The sequence below is a fragment of the Bos taurus genome, chromosome 15 (assembly GCF_002263795.3).
Source record: "Bos taurus isolate L1 Dominette 01449 registration number 42190680 breed Hereford chromosome 15, ARS-UCD2.0, whole genome shotgun sequence".
NCBI lineage: Eukaryota > Metazoa > Chordata > Mammalia > Artiodactyla > Bovidae > Bos > Bos taurus.
The window spans coordinates 5,293,382-5,307,442 of NC_037342.1; the positions used below are offsets into that span (position 1 = coordinate 5,293,382).

General features: G+C 35.9%; 1 protein-coding gene across 2 annotated transcripts in view; it reads right to left on the reverse strand.

The window, feature by feature from the left end:
- DYNC2H1 (dynein cytoplasmic 2 heavy chain 1) overlaps positions 1-14,061 on the reverse strand; it is a 395,032-nt gene that overhangs the window by 236,254 nt on the left and 144,717 nt on the right. For both annotated transcript variants that reach the window (XM_024975702.2, XM_024975701.2), the window contains exons 56-61: positions 11,170-11,283; positions 10,409-10,569; positions 9,344-9,467; positions 8,412-8,533; positions 4,186-4,272; positions 1,220-1,346 (exon numbers count right to left, since the gene is read on the reverse strand). In XM_024975702.2, the coding sequence (XP_024831470.1) occupies positions 1,220-1,346; positions 4,186-4,272; positions 8,412-8,533; positions 9,344-9,467; positions 10,409-10,569; positions 11,170-11,283 (735 nt within the window). The remainder of the gene's footprint in view (positions 1-1,219; positions 1,347-4,185; positions 4,273-8,411; positions 8,534-9,343; positions 9,468-10,408; positions 10,570-11,169; positions 11,284-14,061) is intronic.

A 14,061-nucleotide genomic window follows, 5' to 3' on the forward strand; every position in this document is an offset into this window, starting at 1 on the left:
ATGGAACAACAGACTGGTTCTAAATAGGAAAAGGAGTATGTCAAGACTGTATATTGTCACCCTGCTTATTTAACTTCTATGCAGAGTACATCATGAGAAACACTAGACTGGAAGAAGCACAGGCTGAAATCAAGATTGCCGGGAGAAATATCAATAACATCAGATATGCAGATGACACCACCTTTATGGCAGAAAGTGAAGAGGAACTAAAAAGCCTCCTGATGAAGGTGAAAGTGGAGAGTAAAAAAGTTGACTTAAAGCTCAACATTCAGAAAACGAAGATCATGGCATCTGGTCCCATCACTTCATGGGAAATAGATGGGGAAACAGTGTCAGACTTTATTTTTCTGGGCTCCAAAATTACTGCAGATGGTGACTGCAGCCATGAAATTAAAAGACGCTTACTCCTTGGAAGAAAAGTTATGACCAACCTAGACAGAATATTAAAAAGCAGAGTCATTACTTTACCAACAAAGGTCCGTCTAGTCAAGGCTATGGTTTTTCCAGTGGTCATGTATAGATGTAAAAGTTGGACTATGAAGAAAGCTGAGTGCCAAAAAATTGATGCTTTTGAACTGTGGTGTTGGAGAAGACTCTTGAGAGTCCCTTGGACTGCAAGGACATCCAACCAGTCCATTCTGAAGGAGATCAGTCCTGAATATTCACTGGAAAGGACTGATGCTGAAGCTGAAACTCCAATACTTTGGCCACCTGATGCGAAGATCTGACTCATTTGAAAAGACCCTGATGCTGGGAAAGATTGAAGGTGGGTTTAGAAGGGGATGACAGAGGATGAGATGGTTGGATGCATCACTGACTTGTTGGACCTGAGTTTGAGTAAGCTCCAGGAGTTGGAAATGGACAGGGAGGCCTGGTGCGCTGCAGTCCGTGGGTTCGCAGAGTTAGACACGACTGAGTGACTGAACTGAACTGATCTCCCCTATCTAAAAGAGGAATGGGTTGCTTTGTCTAAAATCCACGCATATAAAGGTATTGCGCTTAAAGATTAATTCACAACAGGGCCATTAATCTAGATCATTTATCCTAAGCCGACTAAAAGTTAATGGATATTTTTCCTTTTCATTTTTGTTAGCAAATACATCGTAGATTTCCTGTGTCTTAAACAATGCTTCTTTATGGCCATGGACTGTATCATGGGGTCGCAAAGAGTGCGACAGGACTGAGAGACTTTCACTTCACTGCGTGACCGCAGACAAACCTGTGCATTCCATCTCCTGTGTTCTCTATCCAGCTGATTAATTAAGACTTCTGCAGCTTTAATTGTTTCTTGTGCTTTGCTTACTTCAGCTTCAAGTTTGGCAGCTTCTGAAGTCCTGCTCTGAAATCTATGAAAACATTAAAATTTAATTAAAGACAATTAGATTTAAGATAGATTTAATACATTATGCTTAGGTAGTAAAGTGAACTTTTATACTAGAATTTTAATTAACTATAATATTGATAATATTTGCATATAAAATATCATTAATATAATAGACATGATACCAATGCTTACATTTAAAGGGGAATATTCTCACAGGGCTGTGATATCCTGCTACATTATGTATAAACATCAATATGACATTCAAAGTTCCTGTCATAAGATTGATATAATTTGTCTTTTCAGTTTTATTTGATTTTATTTAGTCCAGTAAAACTAGATGTCAACATCTGAAGAATTGTATATTCTCAAGCAATGCACTATCTTTCATCTGCCATGACTGTCAATGGGCTGTTCCATCATCCAGTTCCTTCCTTATACCTACCTCACCCCTCATTCTAACTCCCACAAATACACACCTATCAAAATTACAAATAAAATTTTAAAACTCACATCAAATATTCATCCCATTAGATATATTCTCTCCCTATGTGCCCAACTGCCAAAGTTTAAAACTTCTTTTTATTTTCCTTAAAAATACTTGTACAAATTTATTATTTTACTAAATATAATAGCAGATTCCATATGATTACTTAGTCCTTCAACAAATATATACGTGCCTTCAAAATGCCGAGGACTGGGCTTCCCCGGCGGCCCAGTGGTTGAGAATCTGCCTGCCGATGCAGGCGACACAGGTTCAGTCCCTGGTCCAGGAAGACCCCACATGCTGGGAGGCAACTAACCCTGGGCACCACAGCTGCTGAGGTCCACACACTCCACAGCCCACAGGCCGCAACCACATCACAACTAGAGAGCAGCCCGTGCTGGCTGCAACTGGAGAATACCCACGGATAGCTACAGAGACCCAGCCCGGCCACAGATAAATAATACATAAAAGAAAACACACAGGACTGTGCTGATTCCAGGAACAGTTCAGAATAAGTGCTATAATCTTCTTTTTATAAATATGGAGACTTGGTTCCAAACAGATTATTGCACAGGTCTTGCCAGTAGTAAGTAGAGGACCTAAAATTCACATATGGGTGTGCTATTAAGTTGCAGGCCCTCTATTCTTTATTGCCTCTCTAAGTGCCCTGTTCTTCCCTCCCCCAGAAATAAGACCCTAGGAGTCACTTGTCCAATATGGCAGCCATATGTGGCTATCTAAATTTAAATTAATTAAAATTAAAAATCCAGTTCCTCAGTCATGTTATCCACAGTCCTCAATCATATTATTCAGAAGGTTTTCATAATAATCCTCCCAAAATACAAGTAATATGATGCAGTGACTAAGAAAAGGAACTTAAAGGAGTCAGACAAATATAGGATCTAATGCTTGCTTAGTCATTTATTACTTGTTCAACTTAAGCAAACCTTTCTAATCTTTAGTGTTCTAATCGCAAATTATGTAAGAATATCCACCTCTCAATATTGTTCTAGATGCTAAAAACATGTATATGTAAAGCGCCTAGGACAACATCTGACACGTGCAAATGGCTAACAAATGGAGTTAAAACACTGGTACTATAAGCTAACTACTCAATAAATATTTGATAATCACTTTAGTATGATTAAGTACTGATTCTGAGCATGTAATATTGAAAAGAACATATCATTTTCCTTATCCTGCTCTAATTAATTGGGGCTTCCCTGGTGGCTCAGACGGTAAAGCGTCTGCCTGCAATGCGGGAGACCCGGGTGTGATCCCTGGGTCGGGAAGATCCCCTGGAGAAGGCAATGGCAATCCACTCCAGCACTCCTGCCTGGAAAATCCTGTGGACAGAGGAGCCTGATAGGCTACAGTCCATGGGGTCGCAAAGAGTCAGACACAACTGAGCGACCTCACTTTCACTTTCACTCTAATTATATACCAGGAGGGAAATTATGTGATTTAATATCTATATGTCTAATACAAAAACATTCAGGAATATTAAAAACATTGAATTTATAGCTTTCACTATAGCTTTAATTTATGTATATTAAGTAAATATGTATAAATGTAAATAGAGATGATTGTTTCCTGACTATATATAGAAAAAAAAATTAATAGATTTTAGTCTAATGGAACTTTTTCTTGGTACAATAATGTGTATTTCTTCCATAAGAAAAAAAGGAAATGTAATACATGACTTAAAGAAAGTAGCAAGTGATAACATATGCTATAGTTAATGACACGTTCTCCAGTTTTCCAATCTTTACAATTCTTAAATGAAAATGTTTCCATATTTGTAAGTCCCATACCAGTATTTTTTCTGTCCTATATTAAAAACAATCACAGGAACAAAGAGGTACATGAGGGCTTTAAGATTAATGCCTTTTATAAACAGTTTTTAGATTTGAGTATATTTGCATGAAGGAATATTTTTAATATCAAAAAGAGCAAAACTAAAAAGATAAAACATTTTTAACACGATCATGTACCATTCACAATTCCAGACTATGGAATAAGTAGTACTGTAGCATCATCTGCAATACAGAAGTCTAAAATGCTGAGGTCAAATTAATAAAGAAGTAGGAATACCAAATGTAAACACTTCCAGCATTAACACAGTACATTCACTTCTTCCTGCTCAGTTTTCCATTGCTTAGAAATATACACAGTGATAGCTATACAAATGGAAACTTACAATATTTTTGTTCTCATTAAACTTTTTAAAAGGAATACACTATTATTTTATATCATTCACCATTTTAAAGTGATAAATCAAAAAATTAATATATTAATTATAACAGTTTTTTAAAACTTAAGTATCAACTGTGGTAGGTTTTCAAATACTCAAAATATATTTCAAAACTTAACTTACTTTTCTTTGAGTTCTGATACTTTCTGACCAACGGAATTAAGAAGTTCTTCTAGTTTCCGTTTTCTATCTTCAGTTTTCCGCAAATTTCTAAAATATAAGTCAATTTCATAGAAGTCACTCTAGTTATCAACAAAAAGCAGGAACAGCACTGTAAAATATAATCTTGCAGTAAACAAATGACAATGAAAATTGTCAATAATTCACTAATTTTAATAGTTTCATTTAGAACTTTATTTGAAAAGCAATGCTAAAATTAAAAGTGTATTCTCTGACCTAACCACATCACTTCCAGGAATCTACATTTTAAAACACCTGTGCAAACAGATTTCTGGATAAAAATGGCTGGATGGCATCACCAACTCGATGCACGTGAGTTTGGGTGAACTCTGGAAGTTGGTAATGGACAGGGAGGCCTGGCGTGCCTGCGATTCATGGGGTCGCAAAGAGTAGGACATGACTGACCGACTGAACTGAAGAGAATGTTAAAATGAACACAGATTCCAAATATGTTTTAGCTTCTGATAGACTGTGGATAAGTATGTGACACAAAAACAGAAAAGAAAAAAATCAACTGAAAAAAAAAAAAGGCAATTATTAAGAATAACAAATAGTATACAAGAAAGGAAATATACTCACAAAATAGTATTTAAGTTATAAAAATAATCACAATAATATAAATAGTATGATTTGACATGAAAATTTCATGTATTATATTGAGAAAAATAAGGAGAAAAATAAGAGACTTATTTAAGCAGCTAATATCTTCTTGTCTAGAGTAAGAAAGAAAATACCAAAAATTGAACAATGCAGAAAATGACATACTTCTTAGTTCACATTCAGAACAAATGAGATAAAATATAACACGGACTCAGTAACAAATTGAAAGTTTAAGCCCCTAAAGTCATTAAATTTTTCCCATACCTGCCAGATAATATTTTAGAAAATATATGCTAAAAATTTTTCAAACATTTAGAGAAAAACTATATATTAGCACTAAATTTCTAGACAGCGCTTCAAGAATATTAGAGATACCAAAGGAACATTTCATGCAAAGAAGGGCTCTTTATTTCCTGCAAACAAATGACAGAAATGCTATGGACCTAACAGAAGCAGAAGATATTAAGAAGAGGTAGCAAGAATACATAGAAGAACTATGCAAAAAAGATCTTCATGACCCAGATAATCACGATGGTGTGATCACTCACCTAGAGCCAGACATCCTAGAATATGAAGTCAAGTGGGCCTTAGGAAGCATCACTACAAACAAAGCTAACGGAGGCAATGGAATTCCAGCTGAGCTATTTCAAATTCTAAAAGATGATGCTGTAAAAGTGCTGCACTCAATATGCCAGCAAATTTGGAAAACTCAGCAGTGGCCACAGGACTGGAAAAGGTCAGTTTTCATTCCAATCCCAAAGAAAGGCAATGCCAAAGAATGCTCAGACTACTGCACAATTACACTCATCTCACACACTAGCAAAGTGATGCTCAAAATTCTCCAAGCCAGGCTTCAACAGTATGTGAACTATGAACTTCCAGATGTTCAAGCTAGATTTAGAAAGTTAGAGGAAGCAGATCAAATTGCCAACATATGTTGGATCACTGAAAAAGCAAGAGAGTTCCAGAAAAAAAAATACTACCTCTGGTTTACTGAATACGCCAAAGTCTTTGGATGGATCACAACAAATGCTGTGGAAAATGCTTAAAGAGATGGGAATACCAGATCATCTCACCAGCCTCCTGAGAAAACATATGCAGGTCAAGAAGCAACAGTTAAAACTGGACATGGAACAACAGACTGGTTTCAAATTGGGAAATGAGTACGTCAAGGCTGTATATTGTCACCCTGCTTATTTAACTTATATGTAGAGTACATCATGTGAAATGCTGGGCTGGATGAAGCACAAGCTGGAATCAAGATTGCTGGAGGAAATATCAATAACCTGAGAAATGCAGATGACACCACCCTTATGGCAGACAGTAAAGAAGAACTTAAGAGCCTCTTGATCAAAGTGAAAGAGAGTGAAAAAGCTGGCTTAAAACTCAACATTCAAAAAACTAAGATCATGGCATCAGGTCTCATCACTTCATGGCAAATAAATGGGGAAACAATAGAAAAAGTGAGAGATTTTATCTTCTTGGGCTCCAAAATCACTGCAGATGGTGATTGCAGCCATGAAATTAAAAGACGCTTGCTCCTTGGAAGAAAAGCTATGACAAACCTAGACAGCATATTAAAAAGCAGAGGCATTACGTTGCCAACAAAAGTCCGTCTAGTCAAATTATAGTTTTTCCAGCAGTCATGTATGGATGTGAGATTTGACCATAAAGAAAGCTGAGGGCTGAAGAACTGATGCTTTTGAACTGTGGTGTTGGAGAAGACTCTTGAGAGTCCCTTGGACTGCAAGGAGATCCAACCAGTCCATTCTAAAGAAAATCAGTCCTGATATTCATTGGAAAGACTGACGCTGAAGCTAAAACTCCAATACTTTGGCCACCTGATGCAAAGAACTAACTCATTTGAAAAGACCCTGATGCTGGGAAAGACTTAAGGTGGGAAGAGAAGGGGACGACAGAGGATGAGATGGTTGAGTGGCATCACCTCCTCAACGGACATGAGTTTGAGTAAGCTCCAGGAGTTGGTGATGGACAGGCAGCCTGGTATGCTGCAGTCCATGGGGTTGCAAAGAGTGGGACACTATTGAGTGACTGAACTGAACTGAAATTTCTAGAATTTACTTTTTGTACCTGAACTTTACAAAATAAAGTATTCCTTTACAAAATTTTGCTCTTGCTAAAGGAAATTCTCCCACTTTATCTATCCAACAACTTAACAGTAGGAAGAAAATGAGTTCATTCTGCTATCCATCTTTTAATTGCTTTTTCTTCATATTTTTGGTCTGTTTAACTCTTCACTTATTCATTTTTTTTCCTTTTTCTCTAATGATAAACAGTAACAACACTGTGTTCCTTTCAAGTGTACAGCACAGTGATGTCTCTAATGATATACAGCAAAAATACTGTGTTACTTTCAGGTGTATAGCACAGTGATCCAGTTATTTTTTGCAAATTATATTCCATTTTAGTTTACACGATATTGAATAAAATGTCCTGTGCTATATAACAGAACCGTTTGCTTGCCTATTTTATGTATGATTGTTTGTCTTTTAATAATGTACTCCTCATCTGTAAATAGTGCTGCACCCCAGTGCAGTAACAGGACCAGACGCGTGATCCTACATGATCCTACATGCATCTGGTCCTGTGCACACAGGACATGTGTGGCATGTTTCTACATGTTTCTATTGCATGGCAATAGAAAGGGAGAAGGTGGAAATGGTGACAGATTTCCTTTTCTTGGGCTCTAACATCACTGCAGACGGTGACTGCAGCCGTGAAATCAGACGATGTCACAGCTCCTGCGATGAGAAACCTAGACAGAGTGTTGAAACGCAGAGACATTACTCTGCCGACAAAGGTCTGCAGAGTCAAGGCTATGGTCCTCCCAGTGGTCACGTACAGCTGTGAGAGCTGGACCATAAAGAAGGAGGAGCGCCAAAGAATTGATACCTTTGAACTCTGGTGCTGGAGAAGACTCCTGAAAGTCCCTTGGACAGCAAGAAGATCAAACCAGTCAATCTTAAGGGAGATCAACCCTGAATACTCGTTGGAAGGACTGATGCTGAAGTTGAAGCTCCAATATTTTGGTCATCTGATGTGAACAGACGACTCACTGGAAAAGTCCCTGACGCTGGGAAAGATTGAGGCAGAAGAGGGTGCCAGAGGATGAGATGACTGGTGTCGCTGATGCAACAGATACGAACTTGGGGAGACTTCAGGAGAAAACGAGGGACAGGGAGGCCTGGAGCACTGCAGGCCATGTGGTCACAAAGCATGGGACATGACTGGGCTACTGAAAAACAACAACCCAATTATGTACAGATCTTTCTCGCAAGTTTTGTTATCTAGCTCTTCTGCCATTTTCTAATTAGTTTTCCATGATAATAGTTCCACATGGAGATGTGGTTTTGATGTGTCTGTGGTTTAGATGAGGTGAACTCTACATTCTCCACTCCATTATCTGGATCTACATTCTTAATTTGTATTTAAATGACTCAGTGTTGTCAGCTGCCTTTTTAGATACAGACAATAAATAAATCCTAATAATATGTCATCAATTGATGAAAATGAAGGTTAGGGTTGTTTATATTTTATATTTAACTTACGATTCTAATCCTGCCTGTTCCGTTTCCAAAGGCTGAATTCGTTCCAAGACATGGGAGTACTGGACATTGGCTTTAACCCAGGCAGCTAAGGGAGCAGCTGCAGTACTGGCACGCTTAGCATTCTGAAAAACACATCAGAGATTATCCCACATCCTAACTTCATTTGAAATAAAGGTAAGGTTAATTCCAGTGTATTTTCTTTAAGCATCTGTTTAATAATTTAACCCAAATAATGAAGTTTTGGGTTTACAGCAAAAATAAAAATAAAGTGAACTGCTGTTTTGATTAAGTAAAAAATATATAAACTATTTTTCCTTAAGAACAAATCTTTTTGAACCACATACAATCTTTAATACAACTCTATCATTCTATTGACATAAATAATTATTAGCCACATTTGTAATGAATACATGTGCCATCCACAACAATCTTCAAGCTCCATTTCTTTCTCTTCAATACAAAGAATAGATCTTTATTAGATAAAACCACTGCTGAAACAACTGCTATCGGCATCAAGAAGTACATGACGTTTTGAATAAAAGATCTAAAAAAGAATCATGAAATTTAAACTGTTTCCTGAATTAGATATAAGCATTCCAACAGAGAGATGTGTTATTATATGACTAATATACAAGAAGAAATAAAAGCATACAGGCAAATTGGAAGTTATGACTGTTTAGGAACTTACCGACGAGAGCAGATCGTAAGACTCAAACACCACCTGAGATAATAAACCTGTCTCCAACCCTCTAGATTCTAGTTTACCCAATTCTTCTGGCAAATACTTCCCAGCTATAACAGCTACAACTTATTATAAAAAACTTTTACTTTTTTAAATAAACTAAAAAACAAATAATGTAAACCATCACATTTTGACAAGAAGAATATAACAAGAGTATGGAAACGGAATTTAAGGTATCTGTTAAAATTACCTTTGGATCAAAAGATCCTTTATTTTTAAAAAGAAGTTCTTCAACACTCTCTCTTATTTCCTTTGGAATATTTCGTGCATCAAAGGTTGCTATGTCTTCTCGCACCCCTCTCTTTGCAAGGAAGCTAGAAATAAAGCATATTATTAATTCAAATGAGGCTAAATATAGTTTGCTATTTTTAACAAAAATATCAATTTAACAGAGTGGTATATACAATACTTTCAATCTATTAGTTAACCACAGAACAGAGTAATTTTAAAGTACTTAAGTTTCTAAAGTAACATTATTTCATCGGTTTTTATAGACAAGGAGCTCCAGAAAGATGCACAACAGTTTTTCTAAGGTTCTGTGAATACACTGAAGCAATACAATGAAGGAATTATAACACTGAACTCCATCCACATCCCTTTATGTGAACTCCTGAGTAATTAATACATTATAGGATATGCAAGAAAATATTCTGACTCCTTTATAAGAAAGATATTTTACGTGCTCTCTCAATTTAAATCTCCTCCCCCATTTCAGACTGAAAAAGAACTCTACTATCAGAATGAATACCAGCACAAACTATAATGCCATTGCTATACTGTGAAATCTAAAGCTCCACATTATATACTGAGTTAACAGTCAGCCTTTTCTCCTCTGGTTTACATCCCTTTTATATTTTCATGGGGCTCTCACTTTTTCTCTGTGTCTCTCTGCCTCTGCCAAGAGTGAAAAACTCTTTGAGAACAGTGACTATATTTTCTTCATCAGTACACCACAGTAAATACATTACTCTGTACCAAGTAAGGACTAAATCAATATTTATGTTTATTAAGATGTTCTTAAACACTTGAAGGCATTCGTCTTCTCCTTTGACACTTTTAACAATCACTTATAGTGGAAGGAAAATATAGTTCTTGAAATATGATTACATAGACCATCCTGAAATATTAGGGGAAAGTGTGTAATCCCGTACTTAGATGAAGTTCAGTTTGAGAAACAATATAAGACATAATAAAAATCTGAAAGAATGTATAATTTACGCATAAAGTAACATTTTTCACAAATTCAAAAACTTACCTTTTCATGCTCACCCAAGATGTGTCAAAGATACCCATTAATCTCAAAACGCCTTCAAGAATGTCTCTGATTACATCAGGAGGCATACGCAGGGAACGGATTTCTGAAAGAGATTCTGGCTTAATGTTTCCAACTGCTAGTTTAGCTTCATTGACTAGAGGCTAGAAGACAAAAAGGGTATTTATACATTCAAAAATATATATGGAAATATACTAACTCTTTACAAATTATCTAATATTGCCATTTTATTTAAAATAACCAGTTATTAATACCCTTTCTCTTCCAATATAAAAATGCTCTAAAACACACAAAGTACAAAATGTTCAAGTGGGGAAAGCTAGAGTTTCCGGCACCATAACTGCCACAGTCTAATTTGGAAAATCTAATCTGTGTTGAGACAATCTGCCATTTTCAAGAGGTCCTTTCTTTTCTAATACTTGCTTGCATATTTAATCAAGTCTCAAGGAAAGAAAAAAAAAGCCTAAGACTTTGTCTTAATTTATCTGCAAAATATTTACTTCTACAGTGTAAACAATATGATTCATGGAAAACAAAGATTATTTTTAACAACCATCGGCTAATTTGGTTACTTCTCCTAGCAGACTTTCCTTCCTGTTTCTCTTTTATAAACAGTATTAAGTGAAAGCCACACTGGTAATACTATTAGGAAATAACTTATGAAAAAAATGTTTAAACTCCAATGCAAAGTTGAAAATCAAAACTAAAAATGGCTCTTACAGTGTTTGCTACTTTTATCTTACCTGTACTTCTTTTAATTCATCATCAATTTTGTTCTTCCTTTCTTCAATTTTAATGACTTCTTCTGCTATTCTGTGCTTCAGTCTTTCAAGTTCTGTCTTTTGCTCACTAGCATCCTACAGGAATATTAAAGCAGCATTCCAATTGATTTTAATGTACTCAACATTTAAAAGCATAATACCAAAAATGTTATTTTAAAAGCACTATTAAATGCTTTTCTAATATTAATTGACATGAGAGTTTCTAACATGCCTTAGGAAACTGATGCTATAATTTATAGTAATTATAATTTATAGTAATTTATATAATTTATAGTGATTTATAATTTACTCTATATTTCTATTAGGAAATATGCTTTAATTTTTCTGAATAGCAAAGCAATAAATGTTTACTATATAAAAATCAAACTGTCAGAAATGCGCAATTTAGAAAATGATCATAATAATATACATTTAACACTTGCAACAACCCCAACTATTATGCCCATTTCATAAAAAAGAAAACTAAAAATTTTTCTGAATAGCAAAGCAATAAATGTTTACTATATAAAAATCAAACTGTCAGAAATGCGTAATTTAGAAAATGATCATAATAATATACATTTAACACTTGCAACAACCCCAACTATTATGCCCATTTCATAAACAAGAAAACTAAAAATAGAAGTCTTCTCTAATTCTAATAGTGGAATAGTGATAATTCTTAGAGATAAGCTATAGTATTCTAAGATTTTGTTTCTATATTTTAGACAAAAATTAATTGAAATTATTATACAATAATATGCCAATATATGAACAAAAATTAGTTAATATTCAAAAAGCACAATGATATATTAATAACACATGATGTTTTTAGTCATGAATTCAAAAATCAAGAGTCCCACATATATAAACATGCTTTAACATTATGAACGTTTGTATTTATTTATACTATCAAAAAACCAAGGAGGAAATTTTTCAAGAAACCTTCCAAAAGTTCTAATAACAGAAATTCTCAACCATATTATAATCATTCAAGGAGTTTTAAGACTAATGTTTGGTGTCCTTTCTACACATATTGTGACAAATACATCACATTACATACATAAACAGAATCATAATCTTGTACACTTGAAACTAATAAAGGGGTGTGAGTCAATTATATTTCAATTAAATCAAAAAGAGACCAGAGTCCCCTCCCTCTCACTCTACCTGAATTGAAAGAAACAAATTTGCAGTTTAAGCTGGCAACAACAACAAAACTAATGCCTTGCAACCTATTACCATATCCTTCAGGAACCTGACACATGAACTCAATTAAAATTTTCTATATTCCACAAATGTTTCTACCTGTGTATCTCTGCTACCAGTCCTCAAAGGGGAAAGTTCTTTTCTCAAACTCCACAGTATCAAAATATTCCCTAAAGGCCCTACTCATGTGCTTCATGTTTTATTAACCTACTTTTCCAATTGAAAGTTACAGCTATTCTGAATATGTACTTTAATATGTACATATTATTATATTATTATACATATTTAATATGAATAGCATTTAATATGTGTCTTCTTTCTCTAGGTCACAAACCTAGAGTAGCAGGCTTTGAAAGTCACACAGTTTGGTGAACTTATGGATGAGGGGGGCAGGGACAGATAGGGACTTTGGAAAGATCATGATACACTGCTATATTTAAAATGGAAAACCAAAAGGACCCTTTGTAAGCACATGCAACACTGCTCAATGCCAGCCTGGATGGGAGAATGAACACATGTATATGTATGGCCCAGTACCTTTGCTGTTCACCTGAAACTACCACAACATTATTAACCGACTACATCCCAATACAAAAGGCTTTCTGCTGTCAAAAAATTAAAATCAAGAAAAAAAACAGTTGCACAATTTGGTATTTGTCTCTCTATGCCATCAGTTAAGTTCAGTTCAGTCTCTCAGTCGTGTCCAACTCTTTGTGAATCCATGAATAGCAGCACACCAGGCCTCGCTGTCCATCACCAACTCCCACAGTCCACCCAAACCCATGTCCATTGAGTCGGTGATGCCATCCAACCATCTCATCCCCTGTCGTCCCTGTCTCCTCCTGCCCCCAATCCCTCCTAGCATCAGGGTCTTTTCCAATGAGTCAGCTCTTCGCATGAGGTGGCCAAAGTATTGGGGTTTCAGCTTCAACATCAGTCCTTCCAATGAACACCCAGGACTGATCTCCTTTAGGATGGACTGGTTGGATCTCCTTGCAGGCCAAGGGACTCTCAAGAGTCTTCTCCAACACCACAGGTCAAAAGCATCAATTCTTCAGCCCTCAGGTTTCTTTATAATCTAACTCTCACATCCATACATGACTACTGGAAAAATCATAGCCTTGACTAGACGGACCTTTGTTGGCAAAGGAATGTCTCTACTTTTGAATATGCTATAATATGCTAAAATAAGCATATTTTAACTTCATGGCTGCAATCAACATCTGCAGTGATTTTGGAGCCCAAAAAAATAAAGTATCTCACTGTTCCATTGTTTCCCCAACTATTTGCCTTGAAGTGACGGGACCAGATGCCATGATCTTCGTTTTCTGAATGTTGAGCTTTAAGCCAACTTTTTCACTCTCCTCTTTCACTTTCATCAAGAGGCTCTTTAGTTCTTCTTCACTTTCTGCCATAAGGGTGGTGTCATCTGCATATCTGAGGTTATTGATATTTCTCCCGACAATCTTGATTCCAGCTTACGCTTCTTCCAGCCCAGCATTTCTCATGATGTACTCTGCATATAAGTTAAATAAGCAGGGTGACAATATACAGCCTTGACATACTCCTTTTCCTATTTGGAACCAGTCTGTTGTTCTATGTCCAGTTCTAACTGTTGCTTCTTGACCTTCATACAGATTTCTCAGGAGGCAGGTCAGGTGGTCT